Below are 19,320 nucleotides of genomic sequence, written 5' to 3' on the forward strand. Positions count from 1 at the left end.
AACGAAGTAATCTCAGATCCTTGACTAGAAAAGTCTGTTTGGCATCTGCACGATGCAATGCAAAGCTGAACTTTTTTTTTAGGTTTGTTAATTGTTACTCTACTGAATTTCATGATCAGATATTTCATTGTTAAATTTTCTGTTGGGAGTATATGCACACACATATAGTTCTAAACAGTTCATGAAGAAGTTGCTTCTGAAACATGCCTAAAAATTCTGCGATATCAAATAAGTTTTATTATCATGTAATTTATCTATGTCAAATATATTTCTACTTTTATATAAAATGAATTATATGTAGACAGGTCTGCAGAATACAGAGGATATGTATCATTAAAAAAAAAATATATTCAAATTCATTTGAACATTTTTTAAAATGATTTTCTGAGGCACCTGATTCTACCCCCCACCCTCCCATTGGAAACGAGTTAAATTTAATATCTCTATGTACCTCCAACTAAGGCACTTTTATGATGTGACATAACCTGCATTATGTCACATCATAAAATAAATGTTAAGCAGAAATATGTACTCTATATGTTTTTTTATTTAAAGTCCACCAAATTTTTACTAACAAATTACATATTTATGTATCAGTTTGATTTGTGTTTGTTTTCTCTCCAGTTAGAGAGAAAAAACAAATCTTTATCTTTTCATCTCATGTTATGAGAGCAAGATAATGTGGATAGCACTAAACTAAAACAAAAAGATATTCTAGAAAACAGTCTTTAGTCATGTATTACACATGATACTAAGTCAAGAGGTTGCACTCAGAGTACATATGGATATACAAGTTTTACTTGTTTTGGAGTTTTTGAACATTTTAACATTTTTATTGAAAGCTCATCTTAGTGATTTAATATAATAAATTTATTGTGGTTTATATATATAGTTATTGCATTCCATTATAAAAAAAAAAAAAAAGAAAGAAAAAAAGTGATGCTGGTGTCTCTGCTGAATTAAAAAAGTCCCACAGAACCTTCAAAATATCATTTAACAAATTGAAAAAGGCATGTCTGTTTCACATGCAAATTTTTTTGCTACAATTTTCAAGTATTTTTTAAATTAAAAGTACAGTGTAATGGATTTTGCCTGAGTAGTCCTATAGAAATGGGAGTTGTTTCCATGGTGATATGCTGCACAGAAAATATTATAGGTTTGACAAGTTACTGACTACCAAAATCTTATCTAGACCTTTCTTTGGTTTGATTGATTGATCTTTGGCACAGGCAGAAAGTGGCATTTTTCCTGCTGAAAACCTGAGTTTTTTAATCCTACAGCTCAAGAAATTTATTATAGAGTTTCCTGTTTCAGACATAATTTTATATATTGTTAGGGTTTAGTGTCATGAGATGGCAGCACTTGTGTTAAGTAATCTCTCCAGTGAAAAGCTTCAATCATGGACATCTAATTGCATCTTATATGCATTGCTTTTAAACTAGAAAATCCTAAACTAACAATTTCATTTTGAAACTAAATGCAATGACAGATTATACTTGGATATACTTGCAGATTTATTGTAAGAATAACAAGCCATCTACAGGTTTCACTGCGTACTACCTGGTAGCTTCATCAGGAATATAAATACATAGCAGTGGCGGCTGTGAAGCTTTAAGTGGGGGTGCTGCCTATACAAAATAATTTTTAAAAAATTCATTTTTTTCCTAATCAGTAACCAATTTATTATTTATTACTAAATTGGTTACTAATTAGGAAAAAAATAATTTTTTTTAATTATTTTGTATAGGCAGCACCTCCACTTAAAGATTCACTGGCTGCCACTGATACATAGTGATCAAAATTAAAGTATCCCTGTTTAAAGCCTTATGAAGTGCCACCCAGTGATCCAAATTCTGCAAAACTTTGCAGGTCTACATTGTGCATCATGCAGAAGCGATATCTAAGAAAAAAAAAGTTCCAAAATTCACCATCAGGGATGATGTACTGAATGTAAATGTAGTAATAAATTTTCTGTGTGTGTGTGAAAAGGAGAAAAGCAAACCAAGCATAAATAACATTTTTATTCACTTCCATCATGCATTCACGTGCTGTACTGTTCATTGTGCTGCCCTTTCCGGGATGTCACAAACTGCATCCATTACACAATATGTTCACCAGCAGAATGCAGCGTCAGGACTAATGTTGCACATGTGCCGTGTTATGCTATCTTTCAGTGCTTGCAAGTTTTCAAGATAATTCCAATAAACCTTGTCTTTTAGAAATCTCCAGAGCCAGAAGTCACAGAGGGTCAGATCAGGTGAACAAGGTGGCCATGCTGTGGGAAATGTTCTTGAAGAAACAATTTGTTTCTTCAAGAACATTCTATATGGATCGACCAATGTGTGGAATGGCCCTTCTAGCATGAAAATGACTGAATCCATGCACAGGCACTGCTGTAGCTGTGGCACAGCGAAATTATTTATCATATCGCAATACCTCTCAACAGTAACTGAGCAAGTCACAACAAGACCCAACTGGAAAATGTCCTCAGAGAAGAATGGCCTAATGATAAATGAAACTTAAACCCTTACCAGACAGTAACTTTGGGTGAATGCAAAGATTTCATGCAGGTTTTGCTTAGCCCATGCCTGACAGTTGTGGGCAATTCACTTCATTCAGGTAAAAGTGAGCCCCCCCCCCCAGAATCGTCCATGGCCATGCAGTGTCCAACTCCACTTGAGCAAAGAATGTTAAAGCAAGTGTCAGTCGACTTTCAAAGTCCTGTGTCAGGATTATCTTGAATGGGAAGAAATGCAGAATCTTCTGTAGAATTTTCCAGACAGTTGAGTAAGGCACATCCATGTGTCTTGATACAGCATGTGCACTGCAGGAACCATTGCTGCTATTCATGACGTGCTCTACAACCACAGTAACAACTTCATTCATTCATTCATTTGTTGTGAACTGATTGGTTTGCAACCTCTGCAGGTCTAACTCTCAACAATCTTGTTTCTTCAAAACAACTAATCATTTGTTGCAGAGCACATGGAGATAGCGGACCTCATCGATATTTGTTCAGGCCACAAAATTCATGGAGTGCAGTAACAACATCGCAGTTGTTTAGGTAGTACAGCTTCACAAGTAAAGCAAGTTGGGGTAAGGTTAGTGCCATCACTGTGGATGGTATTAACAACCAGAATGAAGGGGGGGGGAAATCCTGTATCCATCTTTTTAAACCCTCCTAGCGCCTGCTGAGTTGCATGATATGCAAATTCTGTGCATTTGATGTTTACAATGCCCCTGGCAGTGAATTTTGGAACCACTATTTTTTTTTCTGCTCTCCTCAGGTATCACTTCCACATGATACACAATGTATTCATGCAAAGTTTTGTAGTATTTGGATCACTAGATGGTGGTCCACAATGCCTTAAACAAAGATACTTTAATTTTGGTCGCCCTATACTTTGTTGCCCTAGGTCTTTAGAGGATTTTTATGTTGGGGCCAGTATTCAAGAAGTTGGTTGGTCAACCTATCATATATTGGTAGTATAATGTATGGGAAGAGAATTGAGAAAGGAGAAACAACTTGTTCACATTAGATGTGAAGGCCTGTGCATTGTATTCCTTGAGAAATGCATAGGAGGAGAGGCTGTTGCAGGAGAAGCAGAAATGAAAGAGAAGGACTTGTTCTGTGAGTATGGAGTTGGACAATTGGGTGTTGGATGGCAGCTGGATGGTAGAGAGGGGAGAATTATTGATTCTAGTTCTGATGACCATTTACCATGGAAATATTTATAGAAGATGCTGCAGTAGATACAAAATGCATCTGTGAGAGAGGTTGAAGTGAGTTAGTAAAGATGAGTCATTAATCAGTCTAATTGCTCTCCTCTGTATTGCATCAAGTATTTTTTGGGAGCTCTTGAAGACTTTCCCAAATATGAGAGGTACTCAATGGATGGAATGGGTAGATTTGTAATTTGAACAGTCAGTAGCTGTTGTAGGTAAAGAAATATCTTGAACCAGAGAGAAAGTTTTTTTGGCAAGGCGATGGTCATAATGTGTTTATTCCAAGAGAGGCTTGATATCCGGTTAAGTCCAATAAGAGAAATCTCATCTGCCTAGAGATTTGGGTGTTTACAAAGGTGAGGCTGGTAGAATGTTTGTGGGGAAAATAAGGCATAACTGTGTAGCTTCAATTTTCAGTGTAAACATTGAAATTGACAGGATTATATGCAAGTTCCATTGAAGAATGGTTTAGAGATCAGAATTTAAGGTTGCAGAAGTTGTTGTGATGGTCTGTGTGCTGCAGAGTTTATCAAGCAAAAAGGAGGAATGTAGTGTACTCTTGTTGGCAGAAAACTGTGTACTGGAGTGGTGGTCAGCTGGAGCAGGTGATCAATATATTGTATTTACTCAAATATAACTAACACTTTTTTCTCAATATTTCAAAATATAAAAAAATTAAAGTTAAAAAATATATCAGGTGATATATTTGAATCTTTAGCGACAGTGTTTCTGTAATTAAATGAAAACAAACAGTCATCTACCCAAATTGCATCATCTTCTCTCCCATTCAGGGCATTAGAGATGCCGGTTTTTAAAAAAGTCTTGGCAATTATTTCTGTTGAAATCATATCCCAAGCTCAGAAAATCCAGTTGCACAACAGCTCTAATGGTGGTCTCTTAATCTTACCTGTTGGAGTCAGGTCATAGCCGCTGGCTGTCATCCACTTCGTGTAGACCCTAAACCTCACCTCATTCACTGCTCCAGCCCCACACAATCCAAGATCGAGTAGAAATCAATGTTCTCGCTCCCACATTTCCTCTACTAGTTGCTTCCATCTCTATGTATATGATTGGTGCGAAAAGATCGTGCGACTCAGCGAAAAAAGCAAACTGACAATTGTTCAGTTGAAATGCTGATTCTCTTCAGTCAAATTCCAAAATATCTGAAATTACCATAACAAGACCATTCATTATCTATTTCTTAAAGTTTTAAATATGATTTTAAATTTTAAATTTAAAATTTTTTTTTTCGTGTGCGAGGTATATGTGAAACTTGTTAATTTCTTTTTTTCATAAAGTAAAATCAGGGGTGTGAGATATACGTGAGGGAGAGTTATACTCAAGTAAATATGGTAAATAAAAGATAAGAATGGAACTACAATAAGGAACCAAGAACAAATCCTAAACAGACTAAAAGAATTTTATAAAGAACTCTATAATGATTCTTCAATAGATAAATCAAATATAAATAACTTTTCCCCATCACACATGGAATTCATCCCCCCCCCCCCCCCCCAATTCACCTCAGGTGAAATAAAACAAGCATTAAAACAAATGAAAAATGGAAAATGTCCTGATGAAGACCTAATTCACATAGAATTAATTCTATGTGAATTAGGTCATTAGATTTTTCAAACATCTAAGGAACTATAGACCAATAGTATTCTCTCTGATCTGCATAAAATTCTCACAAAAGTAATAACAAACAGGTTAACCCCTCTTCTAGACTCAAATTAACCTGCAGAACAAGCAGGATTCCCTAAAGGCTTTAACACAATTGATCATATTCATGCAGTAAAACAAATAATAGAAAAAGCAGAAGAAACCAATTGCCTCTCTGTTTAGCCTTTATTGATTATGAAAAAGCATTTCATTCCATCAAAACTAATGCAATAATCAAAGCACTCCAGAATCAGGGAGTTCCTGGAGAATATATGAATCTCCTCCAGGAAATATACCACACTGCAAGAGCAACAATCCAACTTCACATGAGTAGCAATAAAATATCAACTGAAAAAGGTGTCTGACAAGGAGACTATCTCTCAAAATCTTTACAGCAGTCCTTAAAGAAATATTTAACAATATAAACTGGACAAATTTTGGTATGAAAATTAATAATAGAAACTTAACACACACCTAAGATGATATGTAGATGATATAATTTTTGCAAACACTCCAGAAGACCTTAATATAATAATAGAAGACCTATATCACAAAAGCAGAAAAGTTGGCCTAAAATAAACAGAGAAAAAACTAAAATCATGTTTAATCATTTTGTGGTACCAAAAAACATAATAATAGAAAACAATTTCTTGTAAAGAGTCACTTCATATATACATATTTAGCTCATCTTATTTGATCTAAACTGTGGACTCCAAAAGGAAATAAATAGTTCAACTTGCCTGGAGTGCATTCAGAAAATTGAAAAGCATTTTTCAAAACAATGATGTCCCACTCTGTTTAAAAAGGAAGACATTTAAGCAGTGTATACTATCAGTCATCACATATGGTTGCAAAACCTGTTCTCTAACAAAAGCACTGACAAATAAACTAGCAACAATTCAAAGAAAAATGGAGAGGCTGATGCTAGGCATCACATAAGATAAGAAGCCAGACTTCTTATCTTATCTATCCTGAAGAGAAGGTGAGCAATGGACCACCATACTAACGAAGTGTATTCCAAAAGAAGGGAAACGAGGCCAAGGACATCCTAAAGAAGGTGGAGTGATGAATTGTCAAATTTTGTTTAGAAAATTCGTCAACCATTGCCAAGAACAGAGAAAGGTGGAAGGAATGGAGGAGGCCTTCGCCCAGCAGTGGATGGAAAATGGCTGAAAAGAAGAAGAAATACGGTATAGAAGAAAGAGGGTTAGATAGAGGACATAACCTTGTGGGACCTCAGCATTAGTTGCATGGTAAAAGACAGGGAAATATCCCCCATCACATGCAATGTGCATCCAGTGAGAAAACTGGTAACCCATTTGGAGAAGCTATTGCACAGACCAAATGATGGGATCTTACTTAACCATGCTACCAGCCAAGACGTCAAGATTATCATGAATGTAAAGTACATATTAAAATTGTAATGCCATTGATATTACATTGAAATATATCATGGATATTATTATTATTATTAACACCCGACCTCCATGGAGTCAGGGACTCATCGTGGGAGGTACTCACTATTGCATACAATGCTCATCCAACCATGTCTTAAACTGATTCAATGTGTCCACATCTGTAACACACTCAGGCAATGCATTCCACTCACCAACCACCCTCCATGCAAAGAACCTGCTTCTCACTCCTTTGCTCATACCCTCCTTACACAGCCTCCAGCAATGGCCTCTTGTTCTACTTCCTTCTCCACTTCTATGAAAAATCTCTTCCATGTCTAGCTGATAACAACCCCTGACCAGTTTATATGTCTCGATCATATCCCCCCTCTTCCTCCTATTCACGAGGCTCTGCAACTAACATTCCCCCAATCTCATACTCCATATTCCAAAGACCACTGACCACCTTGTGAATCTTCTCCGTACCCTTTCCAACATATCCTCGTCACCATGAAAACCCGGCGACCAAATCTGTGCACAATAATTCATATACAATGGAATCATAACCTCTCTGTTTCTGCATGTCAGGGTTCTCTGCATTATTGCCATTATTTGATGTGATGTCTTCACAACTTGTGCACTGTGATCCCTGAATTTCAGGTCCTTGTCCACCATCACTCCTAGATCTCTCATCTCCTCTACTTCTGTTAAAGTTTCCCCACCAAATGTTGTGTAATGAGAGGTGAATGGACTTGTATGAGGCGTATACGAGTGTGAATATAATTTGAAGCATATGAGGATGTGCATTTGATCCATAATGGCCGATAAAGTGGTTAGTGGACTCTTTTGCTGGGCCTAGTTGAAAGCCTTGTACTATCTAGTGTAATCAGTTAAGATTTTCAAAACTTTTCCATGGTACTTATCCAGAGGTGGATGACTTAGGTGATCAGTCCCCTGTTGATTGATATTCGTGGAATATATACTGGCAGCTGTTAATTAGTTGAACACCTTAAAGGTAGATCAGGAGTTGGGTGTTGATGGTTCTCTACTTTGGAAAGGATTCAGCTGAGAGGGATTGGGAAGTCATTTGATGGTAAGGATTTATCACTCTTCTTATGAATGGATTATACATTGGCTAATTTCCAGGTTGTCTCAATAAGAGAGTATAAAATGATGACATAGAACAGGAATAAACTCTGAAGTGCAAGTCTTCAAGACAATTGAGGAATGCTGACAAGGCCAGGGACCTTTTTGGTATTTAATTTGAACAGGATTTTTCTAATCACATTCTGATGGAGGGTCAGAATATGTATTCAATGTTGGGTGTTTGGATGGTTGGGGGAAATTTACAAAAATTTCCCCCAAAATCATCTATGCATGCATTATGCATTTGAGGAGAAGTATGATAGATTGGCTTTTTCTGTGAATGATGATGCAACAGATTCATCTGGGTGCACTAGCAGTGGGAGTAGTGTTGGGCAAACGTTATGGCCAGTTGTTTTGAAAAGAAACCTAAAGGTACAACTGTCATTTTGGCAGTTGTACCTTTAGGTTTCTAAAAAGCAGAAAACAAGGCAAGTTTCCTGCTTTTGCCTCTGAAAATCAGTCTGTGATGCATTGATGATTATCTTGAGAAAAAGTGGAGTTCTTGATGATAGCTAGTTGCATTGTGCTTGGTTTTTTCATTTGTATAGCCTTGGCACATTTCTGAGAACCAGGCTTACTAAGGGGAAGGGAATGTGGCTGGCATGAAATGGAGAATATGTGCTTCCATACCAGTGAGAAAGCGATGCATTTGGTGCATGTGCTTGGATTGGAAAGCGAAAGGCAATAATCCAACCAAGGGAATGAAATGAAGCATAAAATTCATGGAGGTCATCCCACTTGGCATTCTTATAATGCCAGATGACTGATTGGGAATGGAAATGTGGTTGTTGTTTGATGGGAAGAGAAATAAGCACATGGTCTGATTTGCCTACTGGCCTACAACTTTCACAGTATACTTGGAGAGATCATTAATGAGGAAAGGAGGACTATAATGTTTGAAGAACAGTTGGGGTTATTGTACTCTGGTGGTATATGAATAATGTGTGTGGCCATTTGTTTTGCAAATGTCTCAGCATAGCTTCCTGCTTGGTTTGTGCAGTTGGAGAAGGAAAATCAGTTGGTATTGTGAACATTTAAATCTCCAAAGAAGATAACCACACTATTAGGAAAGTTGGACCGAAGAACATTTAATGAGAGGAAGTTGAAACATTCAGCATGATTGATGGCATTGGGATAGAGACAGCATGTGAATTTGGCAGAGTAAGGCAGAGAGAGATTTTCAACAGATCATAATCAGGAGATTCAAAGTTGGATGTCTCTGTGCATGGAATGTGAGAGCTCAGATATGCACAAAAGCTGAAAGGAGTCGTAAAGTACTTGGGAAAATACTTTACAACTCCTTTATGCCTTTATGTAAAGTACTTGGGAAAGTCGAGATGTGCAGTGCTAGGAGAGGCTGAAATTTGGCTTTCTGTCAGGAAAAACAGGTGGAATTTAGCAGACTGGGGATGAAGTGGACACTGATGTCAGACCTGACATATTTGTGAAGTGAATCTGTAAGGCTTTGTGGGATTTTTTGTTGTTGACCATGTTGGTCATACACCTTCCCTATTTAGCACGTACTTTGGTTTCCAAGATGGCTATTAGTAGCACTCAATTTCCATACTGGTATTCCTCTTTTGTAGTTGCTGTTTCACATTTCGTTGTTGCTTTGTCTTTTTTCAGATTTTGGCTAAGTCTTGTTCATGCTGGTGTTGAAGACAGTGTTGAGGTAGCCTTATATACAAGGGACGTCCAGAAAGTAAGTTCCGATGAGCTGTCAAAGAAACAAAAATATACTTACAAAAAACTTTATTGGAAATTAAAGCAGACATCTTTCACTACTTTTCTTCATAATTTCCGCCATTGTTCAGGCACTTATCATAATGGGGCACCAAGAGTTGTATATCTTTGCCATAGAAGGTTGGCACCTGTGACGCAAATCACATATTGACTGCTTTTTTGACCTTGTCATCTTGAAATCGCCAGCCACCAAGGAAAGATTTCAGATGTTTGAACAGGTGAAAGTCGCTTGGTACAAGTCAGGATTATATGGGGGGGATGGAATTGTTCCCAGCCGAAGGTGGCGAGAAGTTATGTTACGCCAGCCATGTGTGGGCGGGCATTATCATGAATCAAAACAACGCCCCTGGTAAACATGCTACGTCATTTATTCTTCTTCTTCTTGTAGAGAGGCTTATACTCTGGTTAAACATGATAACTAATAATTAAGGAATTGACAGCATACACTGGAAATATAAATTAAATAAACTTTAATATATACTTTCCGATATTTCGGCAAACATCATGTTGTCATCTTCTTGGGAACTTAATACAAAGACAAGTGCATGCAAGTACTACATAACAGCAAATGAGAATAGAAGCTAGGAAGCTACCGTTTTCCTAAAGTGACCCCTGGCAGGCTATATTGATAGTTCTTGGCCTTTGGGCTGAAGTTCTTCTGATAAATGTTTCCCAAATTTGGGGCAGTTTCATGCATCCAAATTTGTTGAGGTTTGGCATGTTCCTAAGGGCTGAGGCTGACTCCATGAATAGTCTCATATTTGAACTTGCTGTGGTGTATTACTGTGGCTTTCTTCCATTTTATTCTGTGGTGAGTATCCAGAGTGTGGTCTGCAAGGCCAGAGTGGCTGTACTGGTGAAATCGGATGTAATCCTTGTGTTCTGAGATTCTGATATTTGCTGTCGTTTATTCTGGATTGCATGATGCAGTTTTTTAAGGGTTTGGCAGTACATACTTGCATTGATTGTGAAGCCTTGACCCAAGAAGTCTACCAGCAAAATTCCTTGTCTGTCCCAAAACACAGTGCACATGATTTTCCATGTGGAAATCGTTGTCTTCAATTTTGTCTTGACTGGTGATGTGGTGTGCCTCCACTCCATGGACTGTTATTTGGATTCAGGGGTTGTGTGCAACACCGAATCTCGTTTCCAGTGACAAGTCTGCTCAGGAAAGCATTGCCATCCTCATGGTAGCATGTCAAGAATTCCAATGCACTGCCCAGCCGATTCACTTTTTCTGATAATTCAGTTTCTCTGACACGATTTTATGAAGTCATGAACATGAAACTTCTGGAAATTGCAGCTAGAGTGACGTCATAGTGAATCCCCTATTCTGTTGAATCTTCTCTTCAACTGAACGAACCAAATTGTCAGTCACTAAAGAGTTGCCTGCTCCATTCATCATCATTCACACCTGTCCTTCCTTCATTAAAAAGTCTTACCCATCTTCGTACCATTGAATCATTCATTGCGTGTTCTCCATAAACCTCAATAATTTGCCGATGAATTTCATCTGCTTTAACATTCCTCGCATTCAAGAAACAGGTAACTGACCTAATTTCACATGTGGCAGGCGATTTGATTTTACATGCCATGGCCGATTCAATTTTCTTAGACATTATAAATACACACCAAGAAGCGTATGCACTGCAAGAATGTCTGAAAATGGCACCAACACCTTGCTAAGGAATCAACAAACTCGGCACACATGTGCACCATTTCGATCGTGGCGCTGCAATGAAAATATTTAAAAAGGGAACTTACTTTCTGGACGTCCCTCGTATGTGATTAGGGAAGAGCGACTGAGGTTGTTCAGAGCACTATTCATACTGTTGCACTAACTGGTGTGTCACATGTTACTTTCACCAGTCATGGGTAGTTTGTTCCATCCCTTCTTTTGAGTTTGAAGTGGTAACATCTGGAATCAGAACCACTTACTTTGTCACTTTCAGTTTGTCAGTTTAGAATAATGATGCATTTCTATTTATTTTTGTTTTCATCTTTGTGAAGTGAAATGAATTGTGCACCATTGACATGTTGAGGCCACAGAGCTCGCTTGTATCGGTGGCAGGTGATTTTTCATCAAGAACGCTGATCACAGATATGCTTAGCTTGACTTCAATGATTTAATTTTTTGGAAAAAAGTTTCATCAGTAGCAGAAAGCACTGCTCCAGGCTTTCAATCCATTTTTCTGAATTCAGGAACTGTTTTGCTGAAAGGAGGTACAATGCACAAAAGAAAGGCTGTTTTAAGTTTCTAAGAAATTTATATGTTGATTCATCAATTTTTATACAGTGAGCATGCAACTAATGGCAACAGAAATCACATAAAGACCTTTTTTGGTGTCTGTGACACCTAGCCTATAACTGCAACATTTGATAATATCATTGGATTTATCCATGTAATTTTATTTATTAATTAAAGATTGTCATAATGGAGATCTCATAGGTTACATAAATGTGTGAGAGGCTTCTGAACATCATGAAGTATGAGACCCTGGTTGTTCCTGTTTTAGGTGTCATGCAGTGGTATCACTTTAGAAGATTCCTGAAATGTCCTTAAAAAAAGATTATATTCTAGATAAGGCATTGAAGCCGAGAACCATTTCATGTTTTAAGGAAATGAAGTATGCAGTGAGGCCACTTCTATCTTTTCTTTTTATATTCACCATCACCACTTTTTTATGGATTTTAAAACTTTTAGTCTGTCTTGTGTAAACTTTGTCATAGGTACATATAATTTTGTTGTACCTTTATGTTTTTCAAGTGAAACATTGTTTTTGGTGAACACAGAAAATTCTGTAATGTGTGGAAAGGTTTAAAAAGCACCTTATAACATTGACTTGCTTTAGATATTTTGCTATATATATCTTGAAACTTTCCAGTTTAGTGTAAGAAAATGTTACTTTATCTATTTTTTTCAGTTGTATGAATTGGTTTTGAAGATTAAGTTGGCCTTCCATTTTTCTTTCACCATCTTTAATTACTTGTAGCTTAGCTCTTTAAGGCTGAGATAATTCTCAGCTTTAAAGAGCTTTAACTTTTGTTGAAGATAATTAAAGGAACTGGCATGGAGATATCTTCCTATATGAGTTGGCTTTGTGTAGGCTTCTGACAATATTCCCCTTCCCTTTTCTTGATTATGATGTCTAAAAACAGAAGCTTGTTATCCTTTTCAGTTTTCCTCTCTTTCCATCCAAGGGGGGGGGTAGATAGATCCCTAGCACCTTCTCATAAACTCAAGCTGTTACACCATCTAATTTCATAGTTGTATTCACATCAAGGTTCTGTAATATGAGGTGTGTTAGTAGAGGATTTGACAAAATCGTACCAACCTGGTGCGACCATAAAGGATGTAACTGAGTCTATTAGAGAGCAAAAGGAAAGGGTGAAAGAAATGATTGTTGTGGCAGGTACGAATGATTTGAAAGGAGATAAAATGGAAATGATAGAGGACCTGAATGAATTGTTTGAGGTAGCAAAAGAAAAGAGTGAGAGAGTTAGAATGATTAGTCTTTTGCCACGGTATGACAGTGAAATGTTTAAAAGGAGGGCCATAATTGCAAATGACTTTATGCGTGGGTTATGTATGATGAGTGGTGTGGAATTTGTGGACATGTGGAGTGAGTTCGATGGGCAAAAGGATCTATATAAGATGTATGGCTTGCATTTGAATGGATACGGTGTAAGGAGACTTGAAAAAGTGTTGCTGAATGTAGTGGATGTGCAAAATCAGGGAAACTAGATTTATTAAGGGGGGGGGGGTAGATATATATAGTCCTTAGGGAGGCAGTTGAATGTATGAATGAGTATAATATGCCCAAGCGAATAAGGACAACAAATCAGAATGGGATAGTTAATATAAGGCATCAAGGTAGGATTGGGGCTAATGGGGGTCTTAAATTCATGTACACTAATGCTAGGAGTATTAGGAACAAGAAGGAAGAGTTTTTGGCCATGGTTGGCACTTCCAGACCACAGGTTTTTGGTATTAGTGAATCATGGTTGACTATAGATGATATAGCTAGTGGGATTGAATGTGATGGATATAGTGTGTTCAGGAATGACAGGGAGAATAAAATGGGGGGAGGAGTATTGTTGATGATAGCTGATTAGCTGCAGCCAAGGAGAATAGAAGTTGAATTGCAGGATAGAGAAAAGAGCACATTTGAGGCCATTTGGTGTGAGATTGTGGCTAGCAGAACAAAATATACAATTGGGTGCTGCTATAGACCAGGTGATGGAAAATATGGTGGTGACAGTATGCACAAGCAAATAGAAGAAATGAGTGGAAGGAGGGTAATTATTATGGGAGATTTCAACTATGGTCGCATTGATTGGAGTGAGGAGAGAACACACGGGAGGAAGGAATTGGATTTTATGCGGTTATTAAGGGATAACTATCTGCGACAGCATGTAATGGAAAATACTAGGGGTCAGAGAGTGCTTTACCTAGTAATTACATCTGAGGATTTGGCTGTAACAAATAAATATGACCACATTGCCAAAAATTGGTGAGAGTGATCATAGGGTCTTCACTTGGGAGGTGGCTAAAGGTGTGGAATTTACAATTACGACAGGGTACATGTGGAATTATCGGGCTGGAAAGTATGATAAGCTTAGGAGTTTAATTGGTTCACTGCCATGGCATGTACAACTGCAAGGACTAGAAGTTGATAGTGCATGGGAGGCAGTTAAGAAGTGTTTGCATGAAGCAATGGCTGACTGTATACCTGGAGTCCGAATAAATTAAGTAGGGGTTAAATGGATGAATAACACCATTAAGCTTGAGCTGCAAAAAAAGAAACAACTATGGAGGGAATTTAAAGAGAAAGGTGACCGGCAGGCACATGAACGGTATAAAGCGCAGGCCAGAAGGGAAACGAGCGTGGTAAGAAAAGCAAAAAAGGATTACGAAAGAACATTGGCCATGCAGGCTAAAGAGAATCGTAAACAGTTTTTTCGATATGTTGCAAGTAAAAGGAACAATGCACATGGCAGAATGATTTTAAAGAATGCCGATGGTAGGGAGATAACTGAATCAGTTGATATAGTTGAGTTACTGAGTGAGCACTTTGCAAGAATATATCATCCAGGTGGTGACATTGCAGAAACGAATGAACCAGTAGATTATACGGGAATTGTGGTGAATGAAGTGGAGGTGAGTAGTCTATTGCATAACCTCAATGTCAATACATCTGTGGGATTGGATGGCATACCAGCTCGTGTCGTACGAGAAGCGGCTAAAGAATTGTCAGTACACTTGACCATTTTGTTTAATTTGAGTCTCGGGTCTGGGTTAGTCCCGAGGGGGTGGAAAGAGGAGAAAATGGTTCCACTGCATAAAGGTGGTTTCAATACTGCTGTTGTAAATTACCGACCGATTAGCATATCAGGAATCATTGTCAAGGTCTTAGAGAAATTAGTCAAGGAAAGAATACAGGATTGGATAGATGAAAATGGGATATTGTATGGGGGACAACATGGTTTTGTGAAGGGTAGATCATGCCTCAGTAACTTGCTCACGTTTTATAACACAGTGATGGCTGAACTGGATAAGGGTAATGGGTTTACAGTGATTCTACTGGACCTTGCCAAGGCCTTTGACAGGATACCACATGGAACCCTAATCAGTAAACTGGATCAGATGGGGATGGATATAGGGTTGGTGAGATGAATAGGAGGGTGGTTTATTCAGGAGTGGAGTCTAAAAGACGGCTTGTGACTAGTGGTGTGCCGCAGGGCTCTATTCTTGGACCACTGCTTTTCAATTTGTTCATCAATGATATAGGTAAGGATCTGAGAGGAAGTGTTCACTTGTTTGCTGATGATGCAAAGTTGGGTAGAGCAATTGTGAGTGCACAGGATGTCAAAATTTTACAGGATGATTTGGATAGTTTGGAGGACTGGGCTAGGAAAAATGGATGTCAATTTAATGTGGCAAAGTGTAAGGTTATGCGCTTTGGGGTGAAAAGAATAGCAGCAGTATATCACATTGGTGGAACCGTACTCCAGGAGATTGACGAGGCCAGGGATTTGAGAGTGTTGGTGGATAAGGAATTGACGTTTAGGGGGCACATTGCAAAAGTGGCTAAATCAGCTCATCAAATCACTTGGCTTTTGAAAAATACTTTAACATGCAGAGACAAACAAGTTGTCGTTCCTCTGTATCGAGGCTTGATAAGACCCCATCTGGACTACTGTGCCCAGTTATGGGCACCAGGGTTTCTTCGTGATGGGGAGGAAGTGGAGAGGATCCAGAGACGAGTGACCAAGATGATAACAGGTCTGTGGAATGAACCTTATGAGAATAGGTTGACGATTTGTGGGTTACAGAAATTGGTCGTTAGGTGGATGAGGGGTGATATGATTGAGACATTCAAATTACTGAAGCGTTTCTATAAGATTAATCCAGAAGATATTTTTGAAAATAGGACAGGTGGTGGGAGGACTAGGGGCCATGCATGGAAGCTGGGCAAGAATGTGGTTGACAAGGGTGTTAGAGCTAGGTTTTTTACTTGGAGAGTGGTGAATGAGTGGAATAAGCTGCCAGAGTCTGTTGTGGGTGCTACGACCATGAATGAGTTCAAGGCAAGGTATGATAGATACTGTGTGAATGTTGAATAGTTGTTCTTGACATGATGTTAGGACCTCCCTCTCCTTGGAGTTGCCCGGAATAATAATAATAAGAATAATAATATGCTTTGCACCTCCATTTCACTTACCTCAATTTCCATATAAGCTTTTGTTTCTTTAGTTACTGCAATGACTCCACCAGGATGATATACTCTTGCAAAGTGTTCACTTAGTAATACTACTATTTTCATTCTGCCATAAACATTCTTCCTTTTATTTGCAACATACCAAAAGATTTCTTTGGGATTATCTTTGGCCTGCACTGCTAATTTCCTTTCATACTCTGTTTTTGCCTTTCTTACCACATTGGTTACCCTTCTGGCCTGTGCTTTGTACTGTTCATGTCCCTGCTGGTCACCTTTCTTCTTAAATTCATAACATTTTATTGGGGTATTTCATCCTTGAAAAGTAGGTTTTAATACTAGAGGGATAGGGCAGGTTCGAGGTTTAGAAGTGCAAGAGGAGAGTGTGTTTCAGTTACTGAGTACTCTGGATGGAATTTCTCCATGGACAGTTCCCTTGATCTGGCATTTCAGTGAAAATCTGGTCATGGGAAAGGTGCCAAAGGAGTGAAAGGAGGGTAAGATAGTGCCATTGCATAAGGTTGGTAGCAGATTGGAAGTAGACTAGTTTTTATTTCATCAGTAGTTGTTAAGATCTTGGAGAAATTAGTGAGGGATCATATACAGTGTTGGGCAGATGAGCTAATGTTATTTGTGAGACTCAACATGGATTTGTTAAGGGTGCTCTTGCTTTAGTAATATGATTGCTTTTATAATAAAGTGACAAGAAGGAAAGGCATATTCTGCTATTTTTTTGGATTTTACAAAGGCATTTGACAGGGTACCACATGATGAGCTGATATTTAAGTTGCAGCACATGAGTTTAGATGTTCAGATAAGTGAACTGGATTCAGGATTGGCTATCTGATAGGTATCAGAGAGTTGTGTATGGGGGAGCAATATCAAGGAGGCAGAAGGTTACAAGTGGGGTCCCACAGGGCTCAGTACTTTGATCTGCATTGTTTAACCTTTTTATCAATGATATCATCAATGGATTGCAGGGGGATATTCAGTTGTTTGCAGATGATGTGAAGCTGGGAAAGGTTATTAGTAAAAGCGCAGATAGTGCAGCCCTGCAAGAGGATTTGAATAAACTAGTCAGATGGGCAATGAATGAGGGTGTCGGTTTAATGCAGCAAAATTTATGGTCTTGAGGTTTGGGACATATCGATTGGACACTCCATACTCTATTGGAGGAGCTATACTGGAGAAAGTAGGGGAGACAAGAGATCTGGGGTTGATGATTGATAGAAACCTGAAATTCAGGGGACATATTGCAAAGGTGATGAAGGTAACACAGAGGATTGCTGCAATAATGAGGATGCTGATCATTATATAAGACCCTGATCAGACCATACTTAGACTATTGTTCTCAAATTTTGTCCCCAGGATTTGAATGGGATAAATTAACTGTAGAAGGGTACAGAAGTGGATAACAAAGATGGTTTCAGGACTGTGCGATATTAGTTATGAGGATCAGCTGAGGGAATGTAGACTGCGGAGTTTGGTAGATAGAAGAAGAGAGAGGTGATTATGATTGAGACTTTTAAACTGTTGAGAGGTAGTTACAGGGTTGACACTGAGGAGTTCTTTTGCTTGGTGGAACAGTGGGAAGGAGTGATGACAAGGGGCCATCACTGGAAGTTACAAAAGAAAGATGTGAGCAAGAGGGTGAGTAGTGGTTTCTTTGCATCGAGGGTGGTTAAACTATGGAATGCATTGCCTGATAGAGTGTTGAAAGCATGAATGGTCAATGAGTTAAAGGAGGGGTATGATAGACTTTGTGTTTTCTAGTTTGGTCTCCCATGATGAATCTTTTGACTCCATGAAGGCCTGAATCATAATAATAATAATTCTCTCAAATTTTTTTTTTCTTTTGTAGCTTCAGCTTAATTGACTGTATTCATCCATTTAACGTAACTCACACTAGATTTATTCTCCTCACTCTACATATGTAGTTGCTCTTACTTCCCTCAAACACTCCTTTTACCACTTTCTATGCACTATCAACACTCTGCATCACAGTTTCACTTTCCATGGCACTGATTTAAGTAATTTTCTAAGCTTGTTATACTTACCAGTCTTGTTATTCTACATAAAACCTTATTCTAGCGGACTTAATATTTGGTGAAGGTGGCATGTTCATCATGTCAAATAGTCACAGATCTTACCAGTTTGACTGGAGTATGATAATTCTTTGTAGTAAAGAATTTGATAAACATCAGGGTGGATTAAAAGCAGGAGTTTATCCTTTGGAGAGCCTAAAAAGGAAGAAATCTTAATTAATAGAATGAAAAGATGCCTGAAAGCTAACAGATCTATGCAATTTGACTTTTCTTTCAGAAATGCCTTTAACTTAAGAAATGGTAACGTGATGAACCACTTCTTGAGATGGTGATGAAGTCTGATGAGTAAAAATTCTATAAGTAAATATTGAAGTACTTTCTGTTAAGTTTCCATTTTCTCAAATTGCTGTCAGAATTTTAATTATATTTTTTTCAAGTTATTGCTTGATCACAGTTTTTTTCTTATGTATTTTAAAAAACATTAACTTATATAAATATATTATTATGGCAGGATAATTCAGAATATATACTAAATTCTTGGTTTTCCAAACTAAAGGAAGCTAACATTAATGTTGTAATTGGTGGTGGAAAAGGGAATGGTGAAGGTCCTAAAGGAGGTATGTTTTTGATGGTATTTGAATATTGTACACATATGTAAAATATTATATATATATATATATATATATTATCACACACACTCTCACACACACATATACACATGTCCAAAACCTAAGAACAAACACTATTTCTAAAGATTACAATCCCAAATTCAGACGAATCCACTTGTGGAAGTTTGTATAACTGATGATTTCAAATAGGAAGTGGGAACACGTGCAAATTTTCAAATTGTATGCAAAGGGGTCAAGTGCTTTTCGTGAAGAATAA

At 37.9% G+C, this 19,320-nt stretch overlaps 1 protein-coding gene across 8 annotated transcripts in view; it reads left to right on the plus strand.

Moving 5' to 3' along the window:
• LOC150099845 (queuosine-tRNA galactosyltransferase-like) overlaps positions 1–19,320 on the plus strand; it is a 529,602-nt gene that overhangs the window by 132,520 nt on the left and 377,762 nt on the right. For all 8 annotated transcript variants that reach the window (XM_090403530.1, XM_090403531.1, XM_090403535.1 and 5 more), the window contains exon 4: positions 18,947–19,052. In XM_090403530.1, the coding sequence (XP_090259656.1) occupies positions 18,947–19,052 (106 nt within the window). The remainder of the gene's footprint in view (positions 1–18,946; positions 19,053–19,320) is intronic.

The sequence above is a fragment of the Typopeltis vanoorti genome, chromosome 14 (genome assembly GCF_054136105.1).
Source record: "Typopeltis vanoorti isolate ZY-2024b chromosome 14, IOZ_Tvanoo_1.0, whole genome shotgun sequence".
Taxonomy (NCBI): Eukaryota; Metazoa; Arthropoda; class Arachnida; order Uropygi; family Thelyphonidae; genus Typopeltis; species Typopeltis vanoorti.